The 10629-nt window shown below is 42.1% G+C and overlaps 1 protein-coding gene across 2 annotated transcripts in view; it reads right to left on the bottom strand.

Annotated features, from left to right (window-relative positions):
* Positions 1-10217, bottom strand: part of ntn1b (netrin 1b) — a 51015-nt gene extending 40798 nt beyond the window's left edge. The window contains exons 1-2 of one of the 2 annotated variants that reach the window (XM_058653657.1): positions 9981-10217; positions 8746-9791 (exon numbers count right to left, since the gene is read on the bottom strand). In XM_058653657.1, coding sequence (XP_058509640.1) covers positions 8746-9760 — 1015 coding nt within the window. In that variant the 5' untranslated portion in view covers positions 9761-9791; positions 9981-10217. Of the gene's footprint in view, positions 1-8745; positions 9792-9945 lie in introns of both variants that reach the window. The other variant, XM_058653656.1, reaches the window with a different exon arrangement.
* Between the last annotated feature and the right edge of the window lie 412 nt (positions 10218-10629).

Raw genomic sequence — 10629 nt, forward strand, 5'->3', positions numbered from 1 at the left:
AGCATTGTTTAATCATGGAAGAACAGAAAGGTATGTTTTTGGACATACTGTGTGTCCAATCAGTGTTGGAACGTCTCCAATGTATGTTTTAGTTCAGGGCTGCAATGATTCATTTATTGCTAAATTAATCACCAATGATTTTGACAGTCAGTGAATCAATTGGAGTGAGGGTTTTTTTAATAAAATAAAACCAAGTTCAGTTAAATATGAATTTGTTTCTTTGCTACTTAGTGACAGGAAACTGAATGTCTCTGCTTTGTGGACAAACCAAACACTTGCACACTGACATTTATGGACCAAGCCATTACTCAATTAATCGTGAAAATAATCGACAGATTAATCGATTATGAAAATAATCGTTAGTTTCAGCTCTACTGCTTTAATTTTTTGAGGTTTAGGACACCGATTGACATTTTACACCTTCATTTTTTTTGCACAAAACGACTAATAATTCCCTCAAGAAAGTAATCATAATAAATCAACCATTTTCCTAAAGGTTCCATTCACTAAAAATGAAAAAATGTTATGTAGCTTTTCATTGTTTTCAAGGGTTTTTCTCTTGTTCTCGTAAATATAAGTCATCATTTGAGATGCCCAGATTTAAAGTCATACCTCTGGTAGACTGCTGAGATCTGTGGGACGTTAAGTGTCCATGCTGGTCCACACGGACATCCACACGCAACCTAATATTTGTGATCAGGCGGATCGTACGCATCAACTGCTCATGTTTTACTTCAGTCCCTCTTTGAGTCAGTCCTTCAATTCTTTGACTGATGAAATAAATATATTGAGTGCTGTCCCAAGCTGTACAAAGTAAAGTTTGCTTCAAAAACTGATATGAATTAGAGTTAGTGATGTTTGCACACACGCCATTTAGTGATAGTGAGCACATGAGCAGTGGGCAGCACTTATCTGTGCCTGGGGAGCACTAGGGGATTGGGTGCCTTGCTTCAGGGCACCCCAGCCTTTGGCCCTTCACAGGATTTGAGCCAGCACCCTTGCAGTTACAAGCCCAGTTCCTTTCCTCTTGGCCATGGGCTGCCCCAGTTTGCATGTCTTCCAAAAATGAAGCAAACCTGTGTCTTGTGTTGATAAAAAACCCATGTGAATGCTGATTAAATACATTCTCACTGGTTAAAAAACCATTTAAACCTGGGTATAAATGGGATTTGTGACCAGTGGGAAGTGGATTTAGCTTGAAGGAAGTGCTTCAAGAGGAAACTGATAACTTTTTAACGTTAGTAAAACAAAACCCAATGATTTCCACACAGTCTTACAACATTAAAGTCATCTCTCTCTCTCCTGACACTTGACAGTTCATCTCTGAACACATGACCAACATCACAGAGCTCAGCTCAGCTCAGCGCAGTGATGTCACACACCGACCTCCAGCTATTTGAACTGTGAGCGATTAGCAGAGCGATTCGTGACAAGAAAATCAACTTTAGTCTCTGTGAGTGACAACGGTTCTTGTCACAGTTTCCACAAACTGTCCATCTCCCGCTTTCCGTCCATAGAGTCCCATGCTCTGGTCCTGTTTGTAAGGAAAGCACATGTGAGCCTGCTTCATATTTGATTTTGTTGATTGGAAACAATCGGTTCTTGCGACTTCTTTGTGTTTTTTTTCAAAGTGCCATTGGTCAGACTATTTGGCTTTCCTCCCCGTTGACCCCGAGCATCAATATGTTCTAGCTGACTGAGACTCGTCCTTCCATCTAACTGGCACTGTGCTCCTGGTGGGGCTTTCAAGGTTCTCTGAAAATTCCACACTGCTCCAGTGCCAAAAAATGTCCCTGAATGTTTTCTAACCTGCAGCACACCTGGTTCCCATTAATGTACCAACTCCAGATTTTCACCCGTCGGATTATTTTGTACATACTATACTGCAACGACTATTTCCATTTCATTTTTATGAAATGCAATTTGTAGATTTGTTTTCACTTCTTCGCTCTTATTTAAACAATATGCACAGCAACATCTGAGGAGAGTAATGCCGTTCAGCTTGTTGTGGAAAATAAGTTCCCACTGCATTGACTAATGGGAATCCAAACAAACAAACCACAACAAGAGCAAGACGCTCACAATCACATTTGTTTGTTTTCATTGTTTTCAGTCAGGTTTTGTTGTGTTTTTTCATCGCATGACCACACTCTGCTTTTCATTTTAAAGACTGGATGAAGGTCAAATGAGATCTTGTTCTGTAGGTTGGTTTTAATGCAGATGTACGGTCAGTGTTTCTAATGTAACAAAGTACAAATACTTTGTTACTGTACTTAAGTACAACATTCACATATCTGTATTTTACTTTGTTGTTTATTTTTACAGCAACTTTTACTTTTACTCAACTACATTTCCTCTAACTATCTTTGTTACTCGTTACTGCCAAATAAAATTAGAAGAAGAAGAGTTGGTATTATGGTCTGTATTAAGAGTCTTGATGAACTGCTCTACACATTCACAGCAACACAGGGTTAAGTGTCTTGCTCAAGGACACATATAGATTAGCAGAGCCAGGAATTGAACCCACAGCCTTCCAGCTGAAAGACAACTCGTCCTACCACTGAGTCACCATGGCTCAATTCTAACGCCTCTAAAACACAAGTACATCTTATATCAGAAAATGACTTTAAATGTTAAATAAAAAAGTGACTTCAACTTCTACCAAAGTCATTTTCTGGTAACATACTTGTACTTTTACTCAAGTATCCCTTTAAGGTACTTTATACAAGACTGTATAGGGCACATTTACATGAAAATCTCCATTTCTGTGCTGTGAAAACGTCACAGGAGAAGAGGAGCAACAAGATGCTGCAATTAAAAGTTGAATTTAAGCAAAATAACTCATTATTATTAGTCCACAGAGCTGATTCTCATCAGTCTCTTCTTTCGCAATCACCATATTTAGCCAACGGTTTGTAATACAATTCACTATAATGAATGTTTTAAATACTTTCTGGGGATTTTATACCATGGTTAAACTAAAAGCCTAATCGAGTTTAATAATACAATACGCCTTGTTAAAATCATAGTAAAACATTACAGCCTCAGAGATACTCATTTACTTTTCTACCACAGTAAACGAAGCGCGGCCAGATGACGCCAGTGAAAGGACGCCAGTTGGTGGCAGACAAAGAGGAAAAAGTGATGAAGATATGACATCCCCGCTTCATCCAGCTGTTTTTATGATGTTTAATGAAAACAATTATGGCAATTATGCAAAATAATTGCTGTAAGAACAAATAATTGTGATCAGATTAAGTTGTGACAGACCAAGTCTCTTTGGTGAAGCAGAGGCTTCTGTGAACTTACACATGCATCATGATGTCATCACTGAATGACTTTAAACGCTCATTTTTGGTTGACAAATTTTCAATTTGGGCCTTTTTTTTTTTTTTTTTCCAGTGTATAAACTTTTTTATATTTACCAAATTCAAATGCACAGAACTATTACACAACCTTGATTTACTGACTTCACAAATTCCTCTAATTTATTTATGTAGTATCCAGTGTACCCCAGTAGGATATGATATATATACAGTACAGTCCAACTGTCTGAGATAATTTTACCAGGACGAGACAACGGTGTGTGTGTGTGTGTGTGTGTGTGTGTGTGTGTGAGAAAATCTATGACATCATGCTTTACAGACATTCCTCTTGCCTGTCACATGGGCTGCTGCCGTGGAGTCGAAATGAGATCCAGATGGTGAGCAGGCCTGGCCTTGCCCAACCTGGCAACCCCTGGGAAGCCTGGCAGCGCAGTCGTCGTCAGCAGAAACTAGTGTCAATGGTCCCAGTCAGCCGCACGGACCCAGAGTGGTTTGCATGAAACCATTGTGTGGCTCGACTGTAAACCAGAGGCTGACCGCTGGTCTCAGATGTGGAGTGGTTGTGTTAAACAGAACATGGCAAATGTGGCGCTCTTATATGTTAAGGACCTGGTTTCCTTTTCTTCTCTCTCTCTCTCTCTCTTTTGGCTGATACGCAGCTCAGTGTCTTGCCTCGACTGATCCTCACCGTAGATTCCTCACACAGTAGCTGTCATTTCTCTGCTTTGAATGCGTTTTTTTTAAAGGGAGAGCCCCTTAATGCCACAGGGTTCCACTGGGATTCCTGACACAAATTGTGTGGGATTGGCCCGTATTGAGATGGCTGTGGGCAGGAGTGAGAGAGACAAACTCAGACACTGAGGTTGAATGGAGTGCATAAGTGTTGAGAGGACGATTCGACACCAGCAGACTTTAGAAATACTCTAGTCTGGCTTGGAGAGACTTCTCTGTTGTGACTGATGGGAGGAGCAAAGGAGCAGCAGTTATTTGTCATGTGTGGAATCCTCCATCAATACACTTATGACTACGTAGCGGACAGGAGCGACCAGGACTGTGAGCCATACGCAGTGGGAGAAGAAACATAACATAACATAAGCAGAGCAGGTTTATACTCTGAGATTTGTGTTTACATGCATGATAAACGTCCGATTTTAGTCAGACTAAGATTATAATTTGGTTTTCTTTTTGTCGGACTAACATACCCGGATAACGCGTTTCATAGTCTGATTATTCCTGCATATATACACTTAGTCAGACTGGAGTCAGACTTGACGTTCTGTGCATGCACCAAAATTTCCGCTCTGGTCTTTGACCCGGAAGTAGAATGAGACGACGTTTAAAGTGCAGTACTGTTGCCGATGGCGTCAGCGAGAGTGACAGCTACAGAGAAGACGGGATGAACACTCACTGTTCACCGTTTGTTTTTCTGTGGCATAAAGGTCAACAGGAAACTGATTCAAGACGCACTAGCTTATATGGAGATATAGCGCCACCTACAGAGGCGGAGTCAGACGCACACGGTCAATAAATAGATTTTTAGATTTTCTCCTCCGCATGTGAAGTCAAACTCTGCTGCAAGCAGTCCGATTGCCTCTCTTAGTCAGACTATGGCTTTAGGTCCATTAAACGTTGCATGGAAACGTACAAACTGACTGTAGGTCAGTGAAAACTGTTGGGATATAAACCAAATTACCACATCATGTTTCTTATTTATACTTATATTAATATTAATGTTCTTATTTCACTCAGGATAAGCAGTTAAAAACACTGAGGAAACGAATCAAAACAAATATATTAAATTAAATGTTGTCACAAATATCATTTTGACATAATCACTTGTCTTCAATAACATCCAATTAAAAGATCATTTCATTTGCCTTGTTTGTTTTTAGGCAGTTTTTATTTTAAAATGAACGCGCACTGACACAAACTCTCCGAAATGTTACAAATTTCACCATTCAGCCACTTTTCTAAATATTTTCTTTACAGTATTCAGTTTCTCTACACATCTAAATACATAGTGTTGATGTAAAGTGCATACCTCATTTTATTTAATTTTATTATTATTATTTTTATTATTATTTTAATCTTTGTTTCTTTAGGTAATCTATGCCATTCTGTTCTGTCCTTTGTAACATGTATGCTACTGCACAAGTGAATTTCCCCGTTGTGGGATCAATAAAGTACAATCTAATCTAATCTAATAAATATGGCTAAACATGAATTATATATATATGAAAGAAAATATCGTTTGTGCTTCAAAATCTCTTTTTACCATATGTATGACCAGACCTTCCTTCCTGATTATTTACATTCATATCCTCTGTTTTAGAGCAGTTGCAGAGAGCACCTGTTTGTGCTGCATACTCTGGGATCAGAGCCAGCAGGTCTTTTTTTTTACATCCATATCCTATAATTCAGCTTCAGTGTGTGTGCGGTGAACATCGTCCTGGCACAGATTTCTGTGCAGGTGTGATAAATATGCAGAGGACAGTATGTTGTACCTGAGATGCACAGATTCACGTCACGTGACAGAAGTTTCTTCCAAAAATGGTTCTTAATTTTACATATACATCTGAAACCAGAGGGGAACAATGAAAGCACGTCAGAACTGACTGCACTTCCACTTGACTCTCAGGCGTTGTAAAACAGGAAATCACACGGCACAGTGACAGCAAAACAAACAAACCTGGACAAGTGCAAAATGACATGTATGAGTGACTGAGGCTGCCATTTTCAACTCGCCTCGAAAAACCTACTTGGCAAGTAGGTTTTTCCCACAGTTCAGAGGAGAGGAGCGAGGAGAGAGGAGAGAGGAGAGGAGAGGAGAGAGGAGAGGAGAGGGGAGAGGAGAGGGGGCTCTGACTGTCAGGGGTCAGTGCTACGCTGAACATGGAGAGAATATGAAGCAGCTGCAGGACAGGACAGGAGAGTCTGATGTGTGTGTGTGTGTGTGTGTGTGTGTCCTCTTCACTCCTTTACATAAATGATTATTATAGGTCAAAGTCAAACATTATCATGGATTAATCAATAAATTATAACTTCTTATTTTTTCTTTGTATATTTTAAAAACTTCAAAGATGCAGTAACATTTGTTAAGTGAGTAAAAAAAAATGTATGTGTTAAGATTTAAAGATGTGGTTCTTGGCAATGATATTAAATAATATTAATTATAATAACACGATACGTTATGAATCAGTTACAGTCACTGTAATGTGTGAAAGCCAAATAAATAACAGCTGTGGGAAGATTCCGAGACATAAGTCATATAACACGGGAGGAGACTCGACCATGTTTGAGCGAGACGAGATACAGTTTGTGTTTTTAAATAAATCAGCTTCTGTCTCATTCTACATTTTCACTGGTTATTCGCCAACTGAGTATGAATCAAAGGCAGATTGCAGACGCAGGGGCAACTGAAGAGATCTTGGTGCCTCAGGAAAACAGGACCTGAAGGCCCCTCTGAAGTGAAGCAAGATAATGGCATTGGAACTACTCAAAAATGGCGTTGCTGGGGGGATATGAGGAGGATCTCACCGAATTATCATGTGTAATAGGTTATTCATGGGGCTCCTCTCAGCTCAGGGCCTGCCCTGTTGATACGCCCCTGGTCAAAGGGAACCTGTACCACTCGTAGCTGCCCATCTGGCCCTGGTCTTATGTCTGTATCTGTATGTGATGCAGCTCCTGACAACTCAAATACCTCTTGACAAGATGATGCTTCTCTCTCTGACACAGTCGTGTCTTGAGCCATGTTCAGACACAGACTCTGAGATTAGGGTCCGTGCATTTGCCGATCACATAATGATGAATGCAGAGGGACATTGTCTGTCTGACATACATTGACAACAGCTCAACTCAAACATGAACCAATCTCTGTGCATGTCTGCAATGAGCTTTAATGTCCTTGGAAACCCACACACGTCATTAGCACCATGCATCGACACCATACCAGGCCACACAGACTCCACAGGCTCCAGTGAAAGCGTCTCCTCCCCCGGGTCTTCTGCTTTTATGCTAAGGTGTCAGGCCGCCCTTATTATGTCCCCTTTGGAAAACATGCTCGGTCTGGCTTTTCTTTGGTTTTATCTGATGACACCGCTCGCACAATGGGGGCGGGTCCCCCTGACAGCGAGATGGATGCCACAAGTGACGAGCTTTTGTTTTAGTAAAATACACTCACATGCTGGGGGCGAAAGGCAGAGGCCAAGGGGAACAACTTGTTCACTTGTTCCGTTTGGTTGAACAAACCATGGCACTGTTGGGACTTGTTGCGTTTCCAGGTTCGCTTCGCTGTAGCCTCGGCATCACAGCGAATACTTTCACTCACCGCTGCTACTACAATAAAAAAAACAGCCTCAGATTTGGCTTCCAGTGACCTCGTGCTTTGTCCTCCCCCCTGAATGGTTTGCTGGCTCTAAAGTGGCAGTTTACACTCAACGTGCCAAAAATGTCAATAAAACCCACCCTAATCACCCGTCCAATCTGTAACAGCACCTGCTTATGGAAACACAACACGCCCCTGCTGTCTATCTCTGTGGCTGCAATACTTCCTTTGCTATGAAAGTGCTACTACAGTGGGAAACACAGGTCAAAAACACTGTTATGCTTTAGCACAGGAGCACGATGTTGGCTGAGATAACTTCCTGTCCCTTTTTTCTATACAAGAGATTATTGTGACTTTTGATTTTTTTTTTTTTAAAGAAAGAAAAAATTGTCAAGCACAAGAGAAAATAAAGAAATAATGCTTCTAAAATTTGAAGACTGTTAAAATGAAGAAATATGGCACCGTGTCTTAAGTCATGTGTGTATTTCTTTTAAAAGACCAGAACTGAATTTAACAATGTGTTTATGTGCTCTTTTGTTTATTTTAGATAAAAGTTATACTGCATTCATGTTTGTGTAAATAATGTGTCACTTGTTTTCTCTGCCTCTGTCCATAGTCCTTATTTCATTTTTAAATTTACAACAACAAGCAGCAGGAAATATAATAAAGTGTATTCATTTTCGCCATTGCAATTTCATTGTCTGCTGGTTGTAGTTTAAAACAAGGCCTTCATTTCCATGAAGGCGAATTTGTCCACAATGAAATAAAATCCTTATAATTTACGCATCACCATGTGACCAACAACAAAACATTCATTTCAGGTTAAAGAAGAAAAGGAATTCAATAATATCATCTTATTAGATGACACTTGTATCATATATGCAATTCATTCCCCGTGAGAAAAAAATGTGCCAAATGTTTAAGTTCATATTAACAACAGCCCGACGCGTAATTGTTGTGCGTAAAAGCGGATTCCGGTTTACGCACAATACAATATCTGTATTATGTGAGGATGATGGCATCATTTAGTGTGGGATTATTTGAATTGTTAAAGCAACTGCACAGTGAAGGACAAAGCAGTGGAGAACTCACCCACACACTCGTTGGCCTCTCTGGCTGTGGCGCGCTGCCACGGCCGGTCATAGTGGAAAGGCTTGCACCTGTCGCACTCCGGTCCCGCCGTGTTGTGTTTGCACTCGCAGACCAGATTCCCTTCCCGGTCCTTGACGCACTTGGACGCGTGGCCGTTGCACTTGCACCGGCCGCCGACCTGCAGGTCCGACACCGCGTAAAAGTAGGAGTCGCGCGCCAGCTCCGAGTCGTCCTCGTTCTCGTCTCCGAAGGTATGAAGGCGGCTGAAGATCACCTTGATGTCGGTGGCCGTCACCCAGTCCTGCAGCACCGGGGAGTTGTCGAAGTCGTGCGCCGACGGTCTTCCGTCCAGCGTGCTGAAGGCGATGAGTCCACCTGTCAGCGGGTGCATGTCCGTGTGTGAGTCCGTGCAGATGGCCTCCTGCTCGTTCTGCTTGGTGATGGCTGCCTTATTCTGCCTGTTGTACATCTTCTTACACTGCGTGGAGTAAAACTGGAACGGCACCCAGGTTTTACCGTAGTCCATGGACTTGTAGATGGCCATGGATTCTGGTCTGGGTGAGCAGAACTGCAGGCTCACGTAAGTGACCTCGAACTTTTTACCCAGGGACAGAGTGAGGGTGACGTTCTGCGGGTACTGCACGTAGTTTTCAGACTGCCAGCAGGTCAGGTTGTGAGGGTTGTTCAGGTCAGTCAGGTACGCGGGCGGATGGGACTTCTTGGGATCCCCGGCGTCGCACGTGTGACAGTCCCTGGACATGTCCTCCCCCTTCTCGGAGACCACGCAGTACCTGGCGGCCGGGTTGCCGCAGGTGCTGGACACGCGCACGTCCTTCCCAAACGCGGAGTTGACGAAGTCGGGGATGCACCTCCGCGGGTTCCCGTTCTCATCATAGCACGGGTCCGGAGGAGAGGACTGCGCTGCAAACATGCTCAGCACGTATCCCGCAAAGACGCCTTTGGTCAGCGCAGAAAGTGTCACCATAGTGACCCAAACCTCCAAAATCCTCTGCATTGTAATCCGCAGCACCGCAGGGACTGTTGCGCTGAAATGTGAGGAAGATAAAACAATCATCAGAATTCACAACACAAGATAAAGTATGAGTGAAAGAAAAGCACAATGAAGTGATGCTCAGGGATATTTTTTGCGGGACGCACGAGAACAAATCATGTCACAATTGATGTATGAAATATTCTTACGAGGTAAAAAGAAAAGTTCAGCCAGGACACTATACCTCCAAATAAACTCCTCAGCCTGAAAGTGTAGCAGAACTACTGACAGTTTGGAGAACGACTCTGTCCCGTTTACGCACCAACACACAAAAAAGAACTGCTGCTATAGAACTTGAGCTTTCCTCCCCCTCTGCTTTGAAATCCCCATATAAATATAAGATGTGGCAAATGCCCAGCTGGCTCTGCCTCTGTCTGTCTGTCTGTCTGTCTGTCCAGTCAGTCACACCTCTGCCCACCTCTATCTCTGCCTCTACCATTCCCTCTCTGCCGTTCAAGAAGGAAGAAGGAAAGGGGGTTCACACACTCACTCACTCACTCACTCACTCACTGCAGAGGAGTCACAGAATGTTGTTGTCTCTGTGGAGGGAGAGGGAGCAGCGACATCTTCTGGTACAAGAGTTAAACTACACACTTAAGGACATCTTAAATCTTGACATTTCGACACAAAGAAATGTTTATTTTCCCTTAAAGCATCAGGATGTGCTTTTATTGCAGCGTCAGCACCTTCTCTATTTGTTGTTATAATTAATTATAATAATAACAATTAATTGTGCTGTTTCCTTAACATTTCACTCACACAATAACACGTTTACAGGTGAATCTAATTTCTACAGTTTACATCCCACTGTATATTCACCAGGAATGACATGA

The sequence above is a fragment of the Solea solea genome, chromosome 16 (genome assembly GCF_958295425.1).
Source record: "Solea solea chromosome 16, fSolSol10.1, whole genome shotgun sequence".
Classification (NCBI taxonomy): domain Eukaryota; kingdom Metazoa; phylum Chordata; class Actinopteri; order Pleuronectiformes; family Soleidae; genus Solea; species Solea solea.